The sequence below is a fragment of the Rhinatrema bivittatum genome, chromosome 5, assembly GCF_901001135.1.
Source record: "Rhinatrema bivittatum chromosome 5, aRhiBiv1.1, whole genome shotgun sequence".
Taxonomy (NCBI): Eukaryota; Metazoa; Chordata; class Amphibia; order Gymnophiona; family Rhinatrematidae; genus Rhinatrema; species Rhinatrema bivittatum.
This window is the reverse complement of record NC_042619.1, coordinates 37,216,416-37,241,486: the sequence shown is the minus strand read 5'-3', so window position 1 is coordinate 37,241,486 and position 25,071 is coordinate 37,216,416. Positions and strand designations below refer to the sequence as shown.

At 43.0% G+C, this 25,071-nt stretch overlaps 1 protein-coding gene across 1 annotated transcript in view; it reads right to left on the bottom strand.

The window, feature by feature from the left end:
- The window catches only part of ANKRD42 (ankyrin repeat domain 42), a 108,958-nt gene that overhangs the window by 26,168 nt on the left and 57,719 nt on the right, over positions 1–25,071 (bottom strand). Inside the window, exons 8-10 of the mRNA XM_029602223.1 lie at positions 21,322–21,427; positions 4,797–4,966; positions 3,918–4,044 (exon numbers count right to left, since the gene is read on the bottom strand). Of these exons, the coding sequence (XP_029458083.1) occupies positions 3,918–4,044; positions 4,797–4,966; positions 21,322–21,427 (403 nt within the window). The remainder of the gene's footprint in view (positions 1–3,917; positions 4,045–4,796; positions 4,967–21,321; positions 21,428–25,071) is intronic.

The following is a 25,071-nucleotide window of genomic DNA, read 5'->3' as shown; positions in this document are numbered from 1 at the left end:
CGTATGCTTTGTATAGCCATGACAACAAAATAATCCTTTCTGATAGCAAATCTCTGACTTAAAGGGACAATTTTCAGAGGATCTATGTGCCTAACCATGGAGTCAGACATTTAGATCCCTTTTTTAAAAATTTGTCACTGCTCAGTGACTAAACATACCCCAAATGTTTACTATGCAGTACGAGGGAAATTTTGAAATCCATTTTCACAAGTTACCTGTCTAACTTACTTGTTCCTTATGCTCTTCCCAGAGTTTTGAGGTCTTCCCAACAAGGCTTGCTTAGATTACCATCTCTGTCTAAAATTAGGGTAGAGACTACCAGATGTACTTGTTTCTCCTGTCAAGCTCTTTTGCAGTGGAATGCACTACCTTTGGAAATCCATATTGAAAAAGATTGCACGCTGTTTAAGAAAAGGAATTAAAACCTGGCTTTTCAAGCTGTCATTTAACAATTATCCAGATGCTGCTGTGCACTTCAGCAGTATATTAGGTTTTTGCTTGCAACATCTTTTAGTTCTAATAGTTTTATTACATTTTATTTTTATGTATGTATTTTTTTTTAATAGGAAAGTTATTCTTTAGTTACTTATGAATTCTTTTTATTGTATTTTGTAAACTGTTTTGATTGCATGAGGAGAAGAAGAATAAGATAAGACTAAAAAAACCAGCATTTTACCCATGGAAATGAGCTCTTCGAAAATTGCCCACCCTGTATGCAGATAAAAGCATGTAATTTTACTAAAGGAATCCTGGGCAGGGCTAGATCAGAGGAGAAAACTGCACAAAGAAAAAGGAGGTGCAAATCTCTGCGGGTACTTTTTCCTTGGGCAGTAAAAGTATGTGTATACTTTGAAAACTGATGCAAAGACTATGGGTAAAAGTACCCGTGAATGTCAGTTATGTGGGTAGTACGAAAATTGCCCCCTATATGCATCCACCCAAAAAATGGTGTTTTGGGAGGTAGGCTTGAGTCAAGGGAATAAACTATGCACATATATTGAAATTTCAAATATATGCCCGTAGCTTTCTCCCTATTAACCCCTCCCATAGATAAAGTAGGGCCAAACGTACACTAGTACTTTCATACCTACATATTTGTGGTGAATTTTCAGAGGGAAACTTGGTACCCTTGTTCTTTAACTCTAATGAAAATTGCTCTCTAGTAGGCCCGATTTTCAGAATAACCAAAACACGTACAGTAACTGTGAGTGCCACTGTATGTAAAAGATATGTATATTTATTGTGGTAGCAAAGCATCATCAATATGATGAGAAATCCCAAATGTGATACTGCTACACAAAACTAAAAGTGAAAAAAAAAAAATCAATCTGCTGCAATACAAAAATGGGCATTAAAAAATTTTCAGAATGGATGTGAGAATCTCCACATGAAGGCTCAACAGCTTTACCTACAGAATGCTAAACTTGGGAAACTTCTCCAAGATCCTCTACATTCTTGTGAATTGTTTGATAAGTTAAATATGCTCAGTATTTTTCACAGTTTTTCATAGGAGCAATTTTCAAATAGCCCACACAGTTGTAAACGACACGGGTGCTTTAAGCAATAAAATGTGTGTGCTATGAAATTCCTGCATACATTTAGCCAAAGTTGAGGGGGGAGGAGCAAATTTTCAGTCAGCCCATTCTACCCCAATAAATACCTTTGAAAATTGCCCTCTCTCTATATTACCTGATGATATATAGTCATGCTGAGAAAGCACGAAGTTCCTTGAACTTAAAAAACTAAACCACCCACACTCCTTCAAACAACCCACGTAAGAGACTTAGGAGCCATCCTAGACAATCGTCTCAACCTCAAAACATTCATTAACCAAACCACCAAAGATTGCTTCTACAAATTACATATCCTGAAAAGAATAAAACCGCTGTTTCACACTCAGGACTTCAGAACAATCTTGCAAGCAATAATCTTTTCCAAACTAGATTATTGCAACTCATTACTATTAGGCCTCCCAGCTTCTTACACCAAACCTTTACAAATGGTTCAGAACTCTGCAGCCAGAGTCCTTACAAATTCCAGGAAAATCGACCACATTTCACCTATTCTCAAAAACCTCCATTGGCTTCCAATCCACTATAGAATCATGTACAAAACCATTAACATCATTTACAAAACTATCAACCAACACACGCAACTCGACCTACAAATACCACTTAAAAAATTCACCTCCGCCAGGCCTATCAGGGAACACTACAAAGAGTCACTCCAAATTCCAAAGGCCAAAACCTACCAACATAAATCCTTGAGTCTCAGAGCCTTCTCATCAGCAGGTCCAGCTCTCTGGAACTCGATCCCACCTGATTTGAGACAAGAGCCATGCTCTTTAACATTTAGGAAAAGACTAAAAACTTGGCTTTTCAAAAAAGCATTTCCAAGCCTTGAATAAAACCTCCTCTCACTAGCACTAACTCGTATGCAATAATGGAATGTAAACACGAATCAACCAACCTCAAACCCTCTCTCACTAATTCCTGCTGAATATTTATCATACTATTACCATTCACAACTGTGTCATATTTATTCATTTGATTACCTATGTACCGTTTCATAGTCTTATTTTTTCACTTGCTATTCTAATGTATCAATAGGCTGAAATGTAAATATTGTGCAGTTCAATTTCTCCCCTTCCATCCCAAGTTTATTTTCCTTGTTTTTTGTAACTTTCCCTCTCCCTTTTTCTTATTCACTGTATTTAAAGTTCAAGGTTCTTATTGAAAATATTGTTTTTTAAGTTACGTTATGCTTTACACTCCTTGTTATTTGTAAACCGGGTTGATGTGATGCCTATCATGAAACTCGGTATAACAAAAACAATAAATAAATAAATAAATATTGAAACCCTGCATTGTACAAGCATGCATATTAAAGTCGTAGTACCAATAAAATAAAAGGTGAATTAGCAGTTAAAACAAATAAAATAAGATTCTCTTTATCTGCCAAATGTTTATATCATTCCTAAGACAGTGACGGTAACTTTCGAACCAGCGTGCATGTGCACATTTGCCCGCATACATCGGCCTGCATCCAGGGATACGGACATTTTTTAACATATGCACGCATGTTATAAAATAGTCTTGCCATGTCTGCCAAATTTTAAGTGAGCGCACACATGTGCAAGCAAATCCCACCTCTACTGCATAAATCGGAGGATTTTAAAAGGGGTGCGTGTCAATGCCATTCCCAATTTTACCAGTTCATCTCCCAGTTCGCTAAGTTAATCCCAACCCTTAAAACCCCGCAGATCTGCCTAGTTTTCTTTCATTTTTAACTTGCATGTCATCCATAGCAGAAGTAAAGCTACACGGCAGGGAACTTTGGCATGCACCAGGGCGCGTATTTACACGCACATCTCAGGTTAATGCCCCCAAAACGCCCATACCCCGGCCCCCTTTTTGAAAACGTTCGGGATGTGCTTGCGTTGGGAGATATGCCCGTTATCTTGGCAGCTTTTAAAATCCGCTTGGCATGCGCGAGCCTGACTTATTCGCACATCCCCTAATTAATGCGCAGGCTGGGCTTTTAAAATTCACTTCATAATGTTTAACGATTTGAAAATTTCTCACGTCCAAGTCACTTCCAGCATTATGAATCTAATTCAGCCTGAGGCTTGGGAACAACACCAAACTAGGACCCAACAAAGCCAAGAAACAGGCAAATTAATGTTGGGAAGAATCTAGCTACTATTGCTGCTATAAGGCATGACAGGGCATCATGTATCGGGAATGCTTTGAGGCTTCAGTCTATGTATTGCATGACCTGGAGCGTCTTAATGACATTCTGGATATGTGGTGGCATACCTGATGATGAGATGTTGAGAAACTGAATGAAAGAAAAGAGGGAGGCTATGCAACTGCAAAGTGTGTAAATATTTCAAAGGTACATTTAAGAAAGATTACTTCTCATGTTCCTTCTCTTCCTTCTTTTTTTTGATGTCTTCTTCCAGTATCCCTCCTAGCTGTCCATAGTTGCTTTTGGCAATCTCCAGCAGTCTTGCAAGTTCTCCAATCTTTTTATAAGCTCTCACTGTAAGACAGATTGTTGATATATACTCAGGTGGTATGCAAAGATAAAAAGTGATACTATAGCAAAATGCCAAAGCATGCACCTGGTCAATTACCCACACATTTTCACATTATTTTGGTCACTTTTTTCTGTACCTTTTCTAATTCTGCTCACTTTTTTCTGTACCTTTTCTAATTCTGCTTTTTCTTTTTTGAAATGTAGTGGCCAAAACTGCACACAATACACAAGATGAAGTTGCACCATGAGGTGATACAGAGGCATTAAATCTGTTTTATTCTCCATTCCTTTCCTAACAATTCCTAGGATTCTATTTGCTTTCTTGGCTACTGCTGCTGCACACTGAGCAGAACATTTTAACGTATTTTCAACGATGACACCTAGATCCTTTTTCTGAATGGTGACTCCTAATGTGGAACGTATACTTTTGCATAGGGGACTTTCAGTACCAATACCAATATCTATCTCTCCCTTCTGGGCTGGCAACAGCCCTGATGGCATTTATGAAGGTCATAGTCTTTCAGTGGCCTTATTTATGTCCCTGATTCTGGACAACATTCCAATCTGAACCCAGATGTATTAATGCTGCTGTGTAGCTTGAAAACCAGTAGTTTTTGTTCTGAAAGAACTCGGTCCCAACTGTTATTTGGACTTAAAAGAAAGAAAACTGGCAGGTAAGAAAATCTCTCTTTTATATGAAGTTCTACTGCTGAAACAAAGATAAAAATTAAGACAAGAGTGAAAAAAATACATACTCCGAGCCTCTTTTTTTTCCATTGCACTCAGATGTAAATCATCTCTGTTATCTGTGCTCCCTTCCACACCATGTCTTTCAAAAAACTTTGGATTATCTTCTTCTAATTCTTCATCTGACTCATCTTCCATAGAGCCACCTAAGAGTTTCACTGCTGCCAGCTGTGCAAACCTGCAGAACATGACCATCATTATTGTAATATAATTATTTACTTGCAAAGGAAGTACTTTACATGGATTCACACAGATGGGTTTAGTACTGTAGTATATGAGCACTGGGATAAGCTTCTCAAGTTTAGAGTGCCATAGCTCACAGCTCTGCAGTGTTCGAGACACTGCCAAACATTTGTTCCTAACATCAGTTCTTTCCTTGACTCACTAAGGCCGAGGTCTTGACAGAACTAAGCCTCTCACAAAGTGGAGATGAAGGAGTGGTGTGAATATGTAAATGTTATCTTTAGAGAACAGCTACAGGTAAGTATTCATTTTGTTTCCAAAGAGAACTATTACCTATTGATTTACATCAATGGATGTTCATAGGGAAGTCTAAAAGACCCTTCCAAAAAAATGCTTGTATATTAAGGGGCCCAAATTGGCAAGCTCAGTTGTGGTAGTGCAATGTGCTGCCATGCAAAGGATTGGAGTTTGATTCCTGTGCCAGGATTCTGTTCCCTGGGCCAGTTGAGGCTGTGGATGTTGCAAAGGCATCGCCTCAGTCACTGTTCAACTGTGACACCTAGCAGCCAGACCTAAGGTCCCCTATTACTGCATTCAGCATGGAATTGTGATCTGTAGCCTCTGGTCAAGTACTGTCATTGCAATAGCTGAATGAGTTGGGGGATAGAAAATAAGAGGGAAAACCCAGGTAAAAACAGTAAGACTAACTCAGGTGACGGAGCGTGCACTATCACTAGCGGGTCCCACCCTATGGAACACCATGCCCCCAGAACTAAGACTACAGAGAGATTTCAAAATGTTCAAAACAAACCTCAAAACATGGCTTTTCAAACAGGCTTTTTACAAAGAGAACTTTGAAAACAGATAAGGAAGAGCCAGCATAAAGCACCTAACACATAATCTCCAGATACCAAACTGGAAATTATCTTTATCTCACTGTTAAGCGTAAATAACATTAAAACCGTAGGTACCCACCCACGAGACAGGTACCAATAGACATCTCACGTCAGAAATCAAATAGTTTCTAGTGATTCAATTCTTACCGATTATTAATGGCACCTTCATTGTAAAGTTTTTTCTTATTATTTTTTTCTCCTATTTGTGCCCTATTGTAAACCATTATGATGGTAAATAACTTAATGACGATATAGAAAAACTTTTAAATAAAATAAAGGAGTAAAATTCTTATTGAAATTTCCATGTCAATGTATTATTATAAATCAGGGGAATAAGTATATCTTTACTCAGTCTATTCAGTTAAGGCATTACTTGGATACCCATCCCTAATGCACCTTTATTGTTCTGGTAAATAGTGTTATGATAATACTTTATTTTATTTTGATTTTCTTATTTAGTCTGCTTCTTGAGATTTATGATTCTCTCATAGCCTCTTTTCTTTTCCTATAATTTTTTTTCTAGATTATTATTTACAGTTAGGGTTAAGATGTCTGAGAAATGTTTTTCCTTTTTTGTTATTTCAAACTGTGAAATGTATCTAAATGTCATAAAAGTTGAAAAAAATATAAATTAAAAATAAATAAATAAATAAAAATAAAATGTATGAAGTCTCCTGGTGCCAAAGCCCAAAGTAAGCCATCTCTAATTAAGATATTGGTCCCAAAAAAGGAGAAATCTGCCAGGCAAGAAAAGAGTCTTCAGTGAAAAACATTTAAGGCATTAAACTACAACTAATTCATCTCTAATGGGCCGATACAGTAAACCATGTGGGAGAGCGGGCAAGCGCCCGCTCTTCTGTGCGCGCGATTCAGAAAGTTAATTTATTTAAATTAGGGCCTGCGGTAAAAAGAGGCGCTAGGGACACTAGCGCGTCCCTAGTGCCTCTGTTTGGACAGGAGCGGCGGCTGTCAGCGGGTTTGACAGCTGGCGCTCAATTTTGCCAGCGTCGGGTCTCAAACCCGCTGACAGCCACGGGTTCGGAAACCGGACGCCGGCAAAATTGAGCGTCCGGTTTTCAACCCGCAAGCTGCGGGCCCATTTTAAATTTTTTTTTTTGTTTTACTTTTTTTTTTTTTTAACTTTTGGGGCCTCCGACTTAATATTGCCATGATATTAAGTCGGAGGGTGCACAGAAAAGCAGTTTTTACTGCTTTTCTGTGCACTTCCACGGTGCCGGCAGAAATTAACGCCTACCTTTGGGTAGGCGCTAATTTCTTAAAGTAAAATGTGCGGCTTGGCTGCACATTTTACGTACTGTATCGCGCGGGAATGACTAATAGGGCCATCAACATGCATCTGCATGTTGCAGGCTATTAGTCTCGGGGAGGGGGGGTTGGACGCGCGATTTCGATGCGCTATTACCCCTTACTGAATAAGGGGTAAAGCTAGCGTGTCGAAAACCCGCGTCCAAATGCGGGTTAACAGTGCGCTCCACTGTATCGGCCTGTAAGAAAGCTAAGGAAAATGTTTAGAAGTAGACAATTTGCAAAAAAGCATACAGAAGTTCCCTACTGGGCTTATGTCTTCCAAAGGAAGGCATTGGTGACAGCAGCAATTCTAGCCAAGTGCTTACTAAAAATATTTTACAGTGGCGTGCACAAGTCTTCGCACTCTTGTACATTTTGCACATTCTGCTGCTTAATAAACACAAATCAAAATGCATTAAAGTAGGAGTTAGTTTCACTGACCTTCACAACATATTCTACACTTTCATCATGAAAGAACAAGAATAGAAATAGTCCAAAAGTAAATTAAGATCAAAACATCAAAAAGTCTTGCGTGCACAAGTCTTCACACACCTTGACTCAATACTTGGTGGAAGCCCCTTCTGCAACAATAGCAACCTTGAGTCATTTAGAACAAGTGTCTATCAACTCTGCACAGCGGGATCAGGGCCAGTGCTAGCTTTTTTGCTGCCCTGTGCTGCCCCTTCCCCTTGTTCATTCATTGTCTGTCCAAGGCTAACCAAAACAAATCCCAGCTCCCTCCAGTGATACAAACTTTAAAACCTGACCTCTCCCACCCCAGTGAACGTTATAGCCTTGCATAATGCCCCCCAACCTCCCCCTTTGGCTCACTCCACACACACAGTTAAAAGAGTTATGTATTTATAATAACATTTTACATGAAACATATCAACGTACCATATTCTGAGGTAAAAATATCACAAATTATATTTACATTCACTGCTGTGATGCCAACCTGAAATCCCTGCAAAAACACACTTGGAATCCATATGGTATTACCCTATTGTAACATATGTTGTGTGTGGGCTTGACCCTCTAAAAGCCCTAAAACATTAATACACTTCCTATTAGCCCTAAAACATTAATATACCTCAGTCACACCTCAGTCACACATGCAGAACATTCTTGCAGCCTTAAATATACAGTTCTGCATTTATGCAGATGACATTCAATTTATCGTCCCTTACAATAATTCATGGTCTGACACTTTGTCAACTATAGCATTATATTTATCTACAGTTAGTTCTTGGCTTCTCATAATAGATTAAAATTGAATCCTGAAAAAAATGAATTACTCTATTTATCATCCATATCCTGTTCCATAATTGGTCTTCCTTCTCGCCTAATGTTTAACGGTACTTCCATTCCAATTCAAAATAATGTCACCAGTTTAGGTGTGATCATAAACTTGGATTTATCCATGACAAAACACATTTCAATGGTCATCAAAACATCTTTTTTCAAACTTCATTTACTGAAATGCTTATGTCCCTTGTTATTTCTACAAAATTTCTGTACAGTTCTGCAGTCATTGATATTTTCAGGTCTAGATTGTTGTGTTCTGCGGCCATGGAAGGCCACGACCGCGATCCCCTACCATGCCCGCGATGGCGACCCGCCGCGAGACTCCGGGAGAAGCCCCGGATCAGATGCCCTTCGCTCCGCATCGAACCCCAGTGCTGGTCGCCGGGTGGGGAGCCGTCCCTACTCCTCCCTCGCGGCGTCCAGCGGCGTTTCCTCTATGGAGGAAATCCAAGATGGCCGCTGCCATCCTTAGGCGCGAGGCCGCACTTCCCTGTCAGATTTAAAGGGACCTGATCCCTTTAACTACATTCACCTGTTTCCTATGAGCCAGAGCAGAGGAAGTATAAAAGGAGATTTCCTCTGCTCATTCCTTGACTTGGCAACATCCTTCGTTCGTCAGGTCTGCTTGCTTCGGTGAGTCTTCCTGTGCTTTGGATCCTTGGTTCCTGGTGTTTCTGGTTCCTGACTTCGGATCGGTTCCTGGTGTGTGACTTTGGACCGGCTAGCGGTGATTCCTGGTGTGTGACTTCGGACTGGAAAGCGGTGATTCCTGGTGTGTGACTTCGGACTGGCAAGTGACGATCCCTCGGTATACGACCTCGGACTGGTAAGCGGCAACCCTCTGGCACGTGACCTCGGACTTCTTCTGGACCATTGTCTCCAAGGGCCCACCTAAGTCCCAGCGGCCCAGGTCCCTACGGGCTCCTCCCGGGGGGACCGCGGACTTCCAGGGGTGAAGCTCCAGTCAGCCCTTGCACCGAACGCCCGACTCCTTGACCTCTCAAAGGTCCATCTAAGTCCCAGCGGCCTGGGTCCCTACGGGCTCCTCCTGGGGGGACCGCAGGCTTCCACTGGCGAAGACACAGTTCCTTTCCTTGACGTCATGACTCTTCGTCTACCTCCACAGTCGCTCCAGTCTCCAGTACCGAGGGTCAGCTGGTCAAGTCTTCTGTTCCTGCCTCGCCACCCGACGGGAGAACCTACGGATCTTCCTCCTAAGGTATACCATCCTCCCGTCGGCCCAAGGGTTCACAAGCCTGAGCATAACATATATTATTGCAATGCCCTTTACATTGGCTTGCCTGATTCTTCAATACATCCATTACAGTTAGTGCAAAATACAGCAGCTAGAATACTGGTCGGTTCAACATGCAGAAATCATATCTCACCAATCCTTTGTTCCCTTCACTGGCTTCCTATCAAATTTAGAATTATGTATAAAGTTTTGACAATTATTCACACTCTCATGTATAATACTTCCTCAACTTGGCTCTGTACGACACTACGTATTTACCCACCAGCTCGACAACTGCGATCCCTTTCAAAAAATTTGTTAGACGTACCTACTGTTAAATTTGCAAGGCTTGAATTTACTCATAAAAGAGCTTTTTTATGGATCCTACTTATGGAATTCTCTACCAGATTACCTGCGACTTACATCATTTGTGCAACAATTTAAGAAATCCCTAAAAACCTGTTTCACAAAGCTTTCAATATTTCCTCTTCAAATTGATCATTTAATTATTTACTTTTTCAATCCTAGTTTCAGTATTTTATACCTGTTTATACCATCAGTATACACCATGCTTCCTTCCCTTCCCTTCCCCCCCTCCGCCCCCCTTTCCCTGCTAACTGCTCAGCAAGTTAGGATCCTCACCTAATTCCTAATTATTGTGAGGCGCTCTGTTTTGTTTGTACCGAATTTGTTTATTGAATTTGTTTTTAGATTTTTGTGTCTAGATTTTGTTTTATTGAAGAATTTTTTATTCGATTATGTATGTTTTAAATCTGTAAACCGTTTTGACTAAATTTTTATTTGAAAAAACGGTATACAAACATTTTTAAATAAAATAAATAAATAAACATAAACAGACCTCTAACAAATACAGAAAAGAGCAATATAAAGTAGAAGTATAAAAGTGACAAAACCTCAAGTGGAAACCACAAGAAGCCACCCTTCTCTATGAAGTGCAGCAATAAAAAAAACAAAACCATCACCATTCCTCAAGCATCAAACAATAAAATAAAGAAATAAAATAAATAGATAAGCATTATAGCAAACACATACTAATAATAACATTCCAAAAACAGATGACAAATAAAAAATCAAATAATTAAAAACTCACATATAATTTTAATTTTTTTAAATATCCCAAACACCAATAAAATATTTCAAACAGCAGACACATTAAATAACACCTGAAAAATAAAACTAAAAAGGATTTTAAAAATTCACGCTCTCCATACCTAGGAACATTTGATTTCCAGTCATCCTGAGATTGTCGTGGATTAGTGGAAGTGGGATGCACAAAACTTTCTTATATACACAAACACACAAGCTCATACATACATATTCTCCCTCTCAGATAAACACCTAGCAACTCCAGATCTTCTTTGGTTGGGATCTGCCAGCAGTCCATTTTCTCTCACACATACACACACAACCCAGACAAGCTCCCATTCACACCCAAACACCACAGGTAGGCTCTGATTTTCTCTCTCTCCCTCTCTCACACACACACACAAACATGCACCATCCCAGGAAGGCTCGCATGCATGCACACCCATCCCAGGCAGGCTCCCATTCACACATACACACACACACACACCCATCCCAGGCAGGCTCCCATTCATACACACACACACACACCCATCTAAGGCAAGCTCCCATTCACACACACACACACACACACACACCCATCCCAGGCAGCCTCCCATTCACACACACCACACCCATCCCCGGCAACCTCCCATTCACACACACCACACCCATTCCAGGCAACCTCCCTTTCACACACACACACACACACACATACCCATCCCAGGCAGCCTCCCATTCACACACACACACACTCATCCCAAGCAGCCTCCCATTCACACACACCACACCCATCCCCGGCAACCTCCCATTCACACACACCACACCCATTCCAGGCAACCTCCCTTTCACACACACACACACACACACATACCCATCCCAGGCAGCCTCCCATTCACACACACACACACTCATCCCAAGCAGCCTCCCATTCACACACACACACACACTCATCCCGGGAAGCCTCCCCTACACACACACCCATTGCAGTCAGCCTCCCATTCATATACACACACTCATCCCAGGCAGCCTCACATTCACACACACACTCATCCCAAGCAGCCTCCCAATCACACACACACACACTCATCCCAGGCAGCTTCCCATTCACACACACACACACTCATTCCAGGCAGCCTCCCATTCCCAAGTTCCTCATTTCCTTGTTCTCTGTAAGACACACGTGTTAAGTCATTTCAATGTTATATGTAAACCGAAGTGATTAGTAACATTGTTACACAGAACCTCGGTATATAAAAATGTTAAATAAATAAAATAAAATAAATTCACACACACACACAACCATCCTAGGCAGTCTCCCATTCACACACAAACACTCATCCCAGGCAGCCTCCCATTCACATCCACATACTCATCCCAGGCAGCCTCCCATTCACATCCACACCCACATATACACTCATCCCAGGCAGCCTCCCATTCACACACACACACACTCATCCCAGGCAGCCTTCCATTCACACACACACAAACACACTCATCCCAGGCAGCCACCCATTAACACACAGACACACACTCTCCTCACAGGCAGCCTCCCATTAACACACACACACACTCTTCCCAGACAGCCTCCCATTGACACACACACTCTTCCCAGGCATCCTCCCATTCACACACACTCTCATCCCAGGCATCCTCCCATTCACACACACACTCTTCCCAGGCATCCTCCCATTCACACACACACTCTCATCCCAGGCAGCCTCCCATTCACACACACACATCCCAGGCAGCCTCCCATTCATTCACACACAAACACACACACACTCATCTCAGGCAGCCTCCCATTCACACACACACTCATCCCGGGCAGCCTCCCATTTACACACACACACATACATTTCAGGCAGCCTCTCATTCACACATACACACATACACTCATCATAGGCAGCCTCCCAATCTCACACATATACCCATCCCAGGCAGACTCTCATTCACACACACATACACACACCCAAGAAATCAGGAGAATATCATCCAATGCTGGACCTGAAATCTCAATCAGTATGTAAAGGTCAGTGACTTTAAGATGAAGCTGCTTCTCTGGATCTGCAGAGTATATACTTATATATCCCTATTGCTAAGTGCCCTCAAAAATACATAAGTACAGGAAATTTAGGTCTTACCTTCGATAATTTTCGTTTCTGTAGTACCAAGGATCAGTCCAGACTGCTGGGTTATGCCTCCCTTCCAGCAGATGGAGTCAGAGAGAAACTGAAAAAGCACCTCCCACATAACCCGGGGTGCCACCTGCGATCCCTCAGTATAATAGATATCAAAACAGAATGAATGGCTGTTACCACAATTACCTTGCATTGAATCATGCGTAAAACACGCTTTAGCAACCAAAGACTAGATCAAGTTAAAACAACTGAACCTGTTAACAAGGTAGAACGTGCATGAACATGTAAAAAGAACAATATGACCGAAAGTGGTTCTGCAAAAAGAAGAAAACTGACTTGCTTCACAACATGTCAAGAGAATATGAACAGCTGTTTGGACTCTCCTGTGTATGGGCGGGCGTCTGGACTGATCCTTGGTACTACAGGAACGAAAATTATCGAAGGTAAGACCTAATTTTCCTTTCCTTGTATGTACCAGGATCAGTCCAGACTGCTGGGATGTACCCAAGCTGTCCTATGAGGGGTGGGACCTGGAGAGTCCCGCGCGAAGCACACTGCTGCCAAAAGAATCCACCTTCGGAACCCGAACATCCAAACGGTAATGCTTAGCAAACGTGTGCAAAGATTTCCAGGTGGCCGCCCTACATATTTCTTGTGAAGAGACACATTGGCTTTCTGCCCATGAGGCCGCCTGAGACCTAAGAGAATTCGCCTTAAGGCCCTCCGGTACTGGACACCCGCGACATATGTAAGCGGAAGCAATAGCGTCCTTCAACCATCAGGCAATAGTAGTTTTAGAAGCCTTAGCCCCCTTTCTTAGGACCGCTCCACAGGACAAAGAGGTGATCAGACAATCGAAATGGATTAGTAACCTCCAAGTATCGCAAGAGGACCCTATGGACATCCAACCTCCTCATATCCTTATCCTTGTCAGAAAAAGCTGGCAACTCGACCGACTGGTTGACATGAAAAGCCGAGACAACCTTGGGCAGAAAAGAGGGCACAGTGCGAAGAGAAACACCCGAATCAAAAATACGCAAAAATGGCTCACGACAGGACAAGGCTTGGAGCTTGGAAACCCGCCTAGCTGAGCAGATAGCTACAAGAAAAACCACTTTAAGCATTAAGTCCTTAAGAGTCGCCCGCTTCAAAGGCTCAAAAGCAGGTCCGCAAAGGGAACGAAGCACTAAATTCAAACTCCAGGACAGACAAATCGCACGTACTGGCGGTTTCAAGTGTTTGGCCCCTTTCAAAAACCGTATCACGTCCGGGTGCGCTGCAATGGAAATACCATCAACTTTACCACAAAGGCTGCCCAAGGCCGATACCTGAACTCTGAGCGAACTGTAAGACAGACCCTTCCGTAAGCTGTCCTGTATGAAGGACAGGATGTGAACAATAGTAGCTCGCCGCGGGGACAAGCGCATGCCGCTACACCAAGAATCAAAGACTTTCCATACCCGAACATAAGTAAGAGATGTAGACATTTTCCTGGCACGCAGAAGGGTAGAAATAACCGCCTCTGAGTAACCCTTTTTTCTTAACCGCCTCCTTTCATAAGCCAAGCCGCTAGACAGAATCGACCGGCCTGCTCTAAAAATACTGGACCTGCCATAGAAGATTGCGCAGGTGACTGAAATGGATCGGACCGTCCACCACTAGGTTGACCAGATCGGCAAACCACGGTCTTCGGGGCCACTCGGGAGCCACTAGAATCACTGGTCCCTGGTGAGACTCTATGCGACGCAGTATCTTTCCGATTAGTGGCCACGGAGGAAACACATAGAGGAGAATTTGTGGCGGCCAAGGTAGGGCCAGAGCGTCCAATCCTTCGGACCCGTGATCTCGTTGCCGACTGAAGAAGCAAGCTGCCTTTGCGTTCAGATGAGTCGCCAACAGGTCTAGGTGGGGAACTCCCCAACGTCTCGAGATCATTCGCATTGCTTCCTCCGACAGCTCCCATTCCCCAGGGTCCAACTGCTGTCGACTGAGGAAGTCTGCCTGAACGTTGTCAACACCCGCTATGTGAGACGTTGCAATCCTGTCCAGGTGACGTTCTGCCCAGCTCATCAACTTGTCGGCTTCGCCGGACACTAGATGACTTCTGGTGCCTCCTTGCCTGTTTATGTAGGCCACCATGGTCGCATTGTCGGAAAGAATCCTCACCGCTTTGCGGCGTAACATTGGTAAGAAGTGTTGCAGAGCCAGGCGGACTGCCCTGGTCTCCAACCTGATAGACCACTTTGTTTGCAACGGAGTCCAAAGACCCTGAGCTGACCTTGACCGGCACACTACCCCCCAGCCGGAGAGGCTGGCATCGGTTGTTACTACTACCCACTGGGGACTCTCGAGGCTCACCCCCTGTAGCAAGTGAACCGGATTGAGCCACCAGTCCAAGCTGGATCTGGCAGGCTCGAGTAGCGGTAAGGGAATCTGGTACTCCTCATGGATTTCCCCCTGGTCCTATTAGCTGAGAGAGTAAATAACCAATTTACATTAACTTTTTCAAGGCCTTTCATGATTTTATAGACTTCTATCATATCCGTCCTCGGTCATCTCTTCTCCGAACTGAACAGCCCTAACTTCTTGAGCCTTTCCTCATAGGGCAACTGTTCCATGCTCCTTAAATAGATGAGAAGGACAAGCTAGTAAGGAATTACAAAATGGTGCATCTATAGTTATCAGACCCGCTGATAAAGGGGGAGGAGTTGTATCATTAAATCGGGATATGTATATTCAAGAGTCACATAGACAATTCAGAGATGTTGCTTTCTATAGACCTCCAGAGCAAGATCCTACAGACTTGCTTACAAAAGTAAGAGAAATGAGGCTAGAACAGTGATGGCCAACCTTTTGCGCTCAGTGTGTCAAAATTCATTAAAAAAAACGAGCATAACTCGGGTGGTGTGTCACTTCTAGAAAAATCCATAATTTTGTGATATTTGTAGCTCTAATATTAATAACAAAAAGTTATAATTTTAATATATGTTCTGTATTTATTAATAAAGCAAAAACAAATAATTCTTTACCTTACCTGCTTAGTGACTTTTTTGTTGCTGTATTTCATTGGCTAAATCTTCAATTAAAATACTCTCTCCCCCTCCACCCCCCCCCCCCCCACACACACACAAACTCTTACTCCCCTGGATTTTCTCATACACACACACCCAAGCAGGCTCCCAGTCATTCACACACACACACACACACACACACACACACACACACACACACTGAACCCCAGGCAGGCTCCCATTCATTTTCACACCACTCCCGCTCCCATCCTCCAGGCAGGCACCAATTCATTCTCACGCAGGCACCCATGCATTCACACACATACACCCCCCATGCAGAGTCCCATTCATTCACATGCACACACTAAAGGCAGACCCCCCTCTCTTTTGCCAGCAACCTCAGAACCTCTCATTCCTCTGCTGCCACTGTCACTACTGCCACATGGCTATTGGGAAGGTGCCAATTGCTGCTACTGACACTGAAGCCCATTCTGCTGCCTCCTCTGTGCAGGCCCCGTGAGCTTCCACTTTCTCCATGCTGATCTCGTACATTGTGAGATCCGCATAAAGTGCTATTCTTGCACATTCCCAAAGATTACATGTGCCAAACACTAAAAAGTAATTTATTTTGTTTTTTACCTTTGCTGTCTGATCTTCGTTTTCTAATTGGTTGGTCATAGGCTTTTTTTTCCCACCTTCCCTTTCTTATTTTTTTTTGCCAATTCCTTTTATATTGTCTTTTTTTCTGTTTCTTTTCTCTCCATCTTCTTCCCTCACACAGGTTCTCATTCTCACATACACATAGGCTCTCACTGTCACATGCTCTCTCTCATACAATCATTCATACACACAGTCTCTCACTCCCACATGCTGTCTTGCTCAAGCACATGCTGTCTCTGCAAACATTCAGGTCCTCACTCTCACACACAATCTCTCAACTCATCTCATACACGCACACACACACACCCTCTACAGACCTTCAGCCTCTCTCTCACCTCTGGGCCTCCTTTTCGCGGGTCGCTGAAGGATGGGCTCTGCGGCGGCTCTGCTACCGGGCCTCTTCCTCTTCTCGGGCCGCTGCGACTTGGGATTCGCGGCTGCCTGTAAATGCAAGCGCTGCTCCTCATCTGCACGCGCTGATGCTTCACCTCCTTCCAGCCCACATGGCTCCGGCAACGTTTACTTCCGGGGCCGCACAGGCAGGAAGGAGGAGGAGCATCAGCGCGTTTAAACACGATCTTTTTCTTCGGGCCGTGGTGTCGTGAGCCTCACCACGGCCCTGCCTATCTGCCTGTCGCTGCGCCCGGGGGCATTGGGGGGTGGGGGGGTGGAGGGGTCTGGAGGGTGGGGGGATACTAAAAAACTAGTTTTAAAGGGTCGGCACAGCCGATAAAAAAAAAGGCTCAGCACAGCAGATTAAAAAAAAAAATTCCCGATAGTCCACGAAACGCTGCGCGTGTCAGCAAAAAGTCTCGGCGTGTCACCTCTGACACACATGTCATAGGTTAGCCATCATTGGGCTAGAACAAGGGAAGAGAGAGGGACTTATTACATATCAAGAATATGATTTCTTACTGGAAAAACATCCTGTTCTACCAAACTTTTATTTTTTGCCTAAGATCCATAAGTCCATTACAAATCTCCTGGGACAGCTGATAGACTTGGGTATGGGTTCTCTTTTAGAACCACTCTCAAAGTATGTGGATTCCTGAGACCATTTGTTTCCCCAAAGTCATTCTTATCTAAGGGACTCAGCACATTTGATTCAAATACTGAAGGCCTCACCTGGAGTACTGTGTTCAGTTCTGAAGCATGATCTAAAAAAAGGAAAGACATAGGATGGAGGTGGTTCAGAGAAGGGAGACTAAAATGGAGTGGGAGCTCCATCGGAAGAGGCAGAGGCTGAAGGATCTAAAAAGGTGTACCCTAGAAAAGAGGAGGGGCAGGGGAGATACGATACAGACCTTCAGATACTTGAAAGATTTTAATGATGTACAAACTTCAAACCTTTTCCATTGGAAAGAAATCAGTAGAACTAGGGGTCATGAAATTAAACTACAGGGAGAATGGCTCATTACCAATGTCAGGAAACATTTCTTCATGGACAGGGTGGTGGATGCTTGGAATGCCCGTCCGAAGGAGATGCTGAAGATGAAAACTATGAAAAATTCAAAAGGGCATGGGATAAACACTGTGGATCCCTAAAGGCTAGATGATAGAAATGAAGAAAAGAATGCATGGGGTAACTTGCTGGTGCAGTGGTTACTTACTTTAACCAATAAGCCTTCATATTGTTGATGCAACTCCATCATGGTTCTCTGCTTCAATGGCAGGGAGAAGAGGGGAATTGGATTTGAACAGCAACCAATAAGGGCCCTGACTTTTATAGTCTGGGGAAACAAATAAGCATGGGGGTAACTTTCTGATGCGGCAGTTACTACCCTTAACCAATAAGACTGATACTTTGATGCAACTCAACATTGCTCTCTGCTTCAACGGCAAGGGGTAATGGTGAATTGGATTCAAACAGCAACTAACGAGGGCCCTTATTTTTAATGTCTGGGAAACAGATAAGCATGGGGGTAACCTGCATGGTACACCAGCAGATACTACCATAAACTTGCTGGGCAGACTGGATGGACCATCCGGTCCTTTTCTGCCATCATTTCTATGATTCTAGATTTCTTTCCAGCACCCATTTCTACTGATTAAACATAGGGCTAGATTTTAAAAGCCCTGCGCGCGTAAATCCTGCCGGATTTACGCGCGCAAGGCACTCGCGCACGGGCGCGCCTATTTTGCATAGTCCGCCGGTGCGCGCAAAGCCCCGGGATGCGCGCAAAGCCCCGGGGCTTCGTAAAAGGGGCGGGAGGGGGCGTGTCTGGTGGGCGTATCCAGGGTCAGGGGGCGGTCCTGGGTGGGTCCGGGGGCATGGCGACAGTTCGGGAGCGGGCCGGGAGGGCGGTCCCGAGTCCCCCGGCACTGCGGCCTGTGCCGGAGGATGCAGAGGCGGCGCGCGCAAGTTACGCCTGCTTCAAGCAGGCGGAACTTGCCCAACAAAGTTAGGGGGGGTGGATTTAGGTAGGGCTGGGGGGTGGGGTAGATAGGGGAAGGGAGGGGAAGATGGGGGGACGCGGAAGGAAAGTTCCCTCTGAGGCCGCTCCGATTTCGGAGCGGTCTCGGAGGGAACGGAGGCAGGCTGCGCGCTCGGTACGTGCAGGCTGCCGATTTTGCGCAGCCTTGCGCGGGCCGACCCCGGATTTTATAGGCTACGCGCGTATCTTATAAAATCCGGCGTACTTATTTAAGATCTACCTCAAAGTCTTAATGGTCATTTTACCTGTTGTACTAGACAGGGTATTATGCTGTCCAATGCCCTTGTAAAAAAAAAAAAAAAATTATATTGGTCATACCAAGTTAGCTATAAAGACCCAGATTATCCAACATAAGGAGAAATTACTATTTACCTGATAATTTCCTTTCCTCTAAGGAAGACAGGCCAATGCACACCAGTGGGTTATGCACTCCTACCAGTAGATGGAGAAAAGGTAACAGCTTCCGCTAGGCTTTTGTATATAATTACTTTTGCTGATTGTGCTGATATATTGTATATATTTTGTTTTGTAATTTGTCTCAGGTGTTCTCATAAGCACCTGTTCTGTACATATACTATACAGGAAATATAGCTTTTCATTTTTTCACCTAAGACATATAGGGCCAGATTTTCAAAGGGGTGCGCGCGTAAGAAACCTGGCCCAAATACCCCCTGTGCGCGCCGAGCCTATGTTGAGTAGGCTCGGCGGTGCGCGCAAGCCCCGGGACGCGCGTAATTCACGGGGCTTTCCGGGGGCGTGTCTCGGCAGCGCGTCATTTGGGGGCGTGGCCGCGGGGCGTGGTTCCGGCCCGGGGCGTTTCGGGGGCATGGCTGAGGCCGCCGGGAAAGTTATGCCTGCTTTGCGCAGGCGTAACTTGTACAACAAGAGGTGGGGGGGGGGGTAAGGTAGGGGAAAGTAGGGGAAGGTGCGGGGGGGGGGGGGGGGTGGAAGGAAAGTTCCCTCAGAAATCGGAGCAGCCTCAGAGGGAACGAAGGCAGGCTGTGCGGCTCGGCGTGCGCAGGCTGTCAATTTTGGGCAGCCTTGCGAGCGCCGACCCCGGATTTTAATGGCTACGCGCGTATCTATTGAAATCCCGTACTCTTGTTCGCGCTTGGTGCGCGAACAAAAGTACGTGTGTGCGCAAGTTTCTAAAATCTACCCCATAGTGGGTTATTTTCTCAGTCTGACTATGTAATACAGACCACAAGGCAAATACAAATACTATCAGACCCCCTAAAGAATCTACAAGTTATATCACACTTTAGTGAAGAGCTGGTGAATAATTTCATACAAGCTTAATTACTTAAATATATTTTCATTAGGGATATTTATTCATTTCATTTGTTTTGGTAGCTTAGGCATGTACTTTATTTGCATAAACTTCAGAAAGAAATGAAACAAACCAAAAAATGTGCCAAAAATAAAATGAATATTTTTTTCCCAAAAATAAACAAAACAAATTGAAAATTTTCGGGCAGATTTTAAATCACCCGCGCGCGTAAAATACGGAGGTTATGCACGCTGCGCACATTTTAGAAGGGGTCCGGCCGCATGCGTAACCCCCTGTTATGCACACAAGAGCCTGGCCTCGCAAAAGGGGCAGTTCAGGGGGTGGGAAGGGGTGGTCCATGGGGCGGGGCGGAACTGGAGGCGGCTGGGACAACAGCCATTTGCCATCGTGCTGGGGGATCGCACGCCGGCAGGAGCTGGCGTAAGTTCTGAATCAAAGGAAAAAAAAAGTAAGATGTTTTAAGGGTTCGAGGAGGACAGGGGAAGTGAGAGGGAGTATGGGCAGGGGGATACGGAAGTTTCCTCCCAGTTTGTTCCTTAATTGGAGCGGACTGGGAGAGAATTGGAGAAGGCTGCGATGCGTCACCGCGCAAAAATCGAGGAATTCCACCCCCCCTTGTACGCGCCATCCCAGACTTTATAACATGCGCGTGCACCGGGTAGCGCACGCATATGGACGCACACTCGTATATTTAAAAATCTACCCCTTTGTGTGCACATACCTCTAATTTCCATTCATTAGAACCAAAATTAACACTTAAGCACAAAAAGACCCCATATGCAAAAAGCAACTTTTTCATGCTATATAAGAGTTTAGGTGGTAAAACCAAATTTTGGTGCATAAACTGATTTCTTGCCCATTGGTTAAATCAGCCCCATAGTGCACAGATGAAAGACACTATAAGATTAAAAAATATTAGTCTTTATATTATTACCTTTTCAGAAAGGTTATGTTAGCATAATAATAATACGTATAATAGTAATTACCTCTTAGCTACATCTTTTGCAGTTTCTCCTGCTTCATTTGTTATGTCGTAATCAGCTCCCATTTCAATTAACCACTGTAAACACTCAATTTGTCCTTGTCCAGCAGCTAAAAGAAATTAAAGCATGCTGAATACATCATAATTGCTCATTGCAATTGTAAAAATAATTTCCCTATTCTTGCAATTAAGTATTTGCTTATGACAAATCAGTAAAGCAGGGTTTGAATAAAGTTCAAAGTAGAGAGATGACTGGAACACTTTGGCCAACAACAACATATCTTGTACAGAGTCTTTCCTTGCTTACAGAACAGATTCATAACTATTATTACTTTGACCTGCAATGAGGGCAGGTATATTTCAAAAGGTGGTTTTACATGGGTAAACATATTTATCAATATTATATACTTTTGAAAACTGGTTGATCCAGAAAATACACCAATAGGATACAAGGTTTCATCGCCTCTTTGAAATGGCATGTTATCCCAAAAGAATCTGTAATCATTAGCAGTCCCGCCCTCACTCTCTCTCTCTTCTGGTTTCCATAGAGAAAGTCTCAGAAAGAAAATAACTTATAAACTTGTTTTGCTACTGGACTAGTAAATTTGCTAGTGGATCAACAATTATTGTGCAAATGTATTTATTTTATTTCTTTATAAAATATTTATAGACCACACTATCTAAAATTTTAGGCGGTGTACAATATAAAACATACAAGTTATAAATGTAAAATGTGAACAGAACTCAAGAGATGAAGAACAAACCATCAAAATGGGTAATGGGCTATTCTGTTTGGAGGATAGGACCTTTAAGAGGGCCATTCATTAAAGTGCAGTAATGCACACCAACATGCACTAATGCGGGTAAACATGCACTAGTGAATCAGCCCCATCAAAAATAATGGATCCACAGCAATTATGTGCGTTAACATTAATGAGAGCAATTTTCAAACCGTACATAGAAGTATAACATTTTCAGTTTCCTTTTACCTGCAGATTGTGCATTAATTTTCAAAAGAGAAAAAGTTCCCTTTGAAAATTGAATCTGAAAAAGTGCACACACATATTTGCACCTATTTCAATGTTCCCTCCAAGGAGTAACTAGGTCTGTGTACGTTTTTTTTTTCATGTGAGCAACAATTTTTTTAAACCAATAATTTTTTAGCTCCAGTATTAGCATTACAATTCTGTATATAGCACAAAGAAAAATTTATTTGAGCCACCACGTAAAACCTGTTGAGCGATGCTCCAAAATGCATGAACATTTGTTCACAGACTCAGCTTAGAGGGAACCTTGACTTATTTATGTGTGTACTTTTTCCAGCAAAATTATGCATATATGCACACAAGTATAGGCGAAAAAGTGCCAACCTGCCCAGACTGAACCCCTATAACTGCTTCCTTACTCTGCTCATAAAAATACATGTGTGCTGGCACCATGCATTGAAAACTGCCTATCGTAAGACCCCATTTCCACACATAAAACAGTATGGCTTTGTAAAAAAAACCTTCCCCATGGTCCATGTTAATGTTATCTTGAGTTACTGTACCTCAATAAACAGTCCTCTTAATACCATAAATGGTATTCATGAACAGATTTCTGTGCTGGTCATGGAACAGCAACGAGTGGCTCTGTCTTCTGCCAAGCCGTGGTTCCATATGCTCTTTCTAATGGAGAGTTTTTCCTGTTGTTTTTGATAGCTGGAGGAGAAGCAGCCAGCTTTGAACAGCCACCTGTAGGCTACACACACACACCACTCAGTCACACAGCGCCATCCAAGTACAGTCTGGATGCCAGAGAAATGTTTAAGTTTCTCACATCTGCTTATTCCATTCTACCCTCCTTTCTTGAAGCTCTTATTTCAATCACAGGAAGCCAGGAATGCCAAGCTATTTATAGCAAAACTATTCATTATAGAAAAAAAAAGTTTAGATTTCATAAATGAACCTTTTATCTGGTTACATGTGAGAGATATTTCAGCCAAACTAGGAGCTTGTTTTCATTGATTTGATATTGATGGCATATCCCAGTTCCCAGGCCTATGCAAGGTAATTTGGAACATGTTTCAAAAACACAGATATTCCCCAGGGAATTGCAGGGCTGTTGCTTAAAAGAATTTCAAAAATAGCAATACAATTTTAAATTGAGAGAGCTTGAGGCAGATACTTCTGGGATACTTTTAAACTACCAGAAACAAGACCAACAATATAATTCATTGTTTCTTTTGAATGACAGCCTAGAGAGTCACTTTCTGGAAGTATGGGTTTTGATTTAATCAAGCAGTAGATATCTTCAGCACTGTGCATGCAAATGCCCTGCAGGTATAAAAAAGTGCACTAAATGAAAAAGATGTATTTTTTCTTTTTTACTTGGGGCCATTTACAAGCCACTAAACTGCAAAATTGTAGTAAAAAAATGCCTCTTCTCTTCTGCTCAATGCAATGGCCACAGCCTCGCTGCAAAAGTGCCAAGAGTTCTGCTCAAAAGAACATTTTCAGAGTGCATTTTTATTTGTTGCAGGTACTTTCGAGTTACCAAACTCACTAGTGGGGATGAGACAGCTCTCAAGACTGTCGGTAGAGCGGATAATTTGGCTAAATTAGTGACAGTGCCTTCAGACTAGGACAAAAATGAAAAATGAATTACCATTTTATAGCATCTTACAAATACAAAAAAAAAACCAAACAGTAGACACTAGCACATAATTATAATGCTTACTACAAAGCAAAGTAAGCAAATGTGCTTAACAAGGCATGATACAGATATAATTACTCAAGTTTTGATAACTGGGATTGTAAGAATCTAAGTGGAAAAGGGCCTTGTCTGGAACACAATTTTCTAGCAAGCAGGAAGAAAATAAATGAACATTTAGCAAATACAGTGGAAACTAACTCCTGCTCTGATCCATGAGTTAAATTTCCCGCAGTAAAAATATCGGGCACTGAGGGATGGTAACTTTGAAACAGCCGTTCGGGCGCACATGTATGCGCGTATGCCAGCTCGCGCTAATGGATTTGACCATTTTATAACATATGTATGTATATGTGTGCATGATATAAAATAGGCTGTACGTGCATACATGTGCACATATGGATGTGCGTATGTGCACACAAATGCCACCTCTAACATGTAAGTGGGGGGATTTTAGTAGTTACGAGCACCAACACAAGTACCAGTTCCTTCAGTTTGTTCCCAATTCGCCCACGTAAAGGACAGGACTTCTCAACCGTCCTAGTTAACTAGCCTACCTTTTACCCCCAACCCTTAAAACCTCACTAACACATTTTTTTTTAATTTTATTAGTTACACGCCATCCATAGCAGAAGTAGTTACACGGATAGGGACCCCAGCGTGCGCTTGTGCATGTAAATACTTACCACAGATTTCACTGAGAAATGTCGGAACGCCCATGCCCTGCCCAGACCACACCTCACCCCTTTTTTTTTTAATGTATTTATTTATTCAAGCATTTTATATCCTGTCTTTCCAAAAGAAGATCACAATGTTTTACAAAAGCAACAAACTTTCTCTCAAAGCTGGCATGGAACGATCATCTTTCTTGGAGGGACGGTCACAGAAGAGGCAGGACTGATAATGTGCCTGGGGGGATCAGGCGTGTCTTCTGCCTCAAAAGATCGGGAGAGGGCATCCACGTGAATGCTCTTGGATGCAGGTCAGTACCTCACTTCAAAGTCAAAAAATGGGAATAACAGGTTCCATCGGGCTTGGCGTGCTGTCAGATGTCATGCATGGT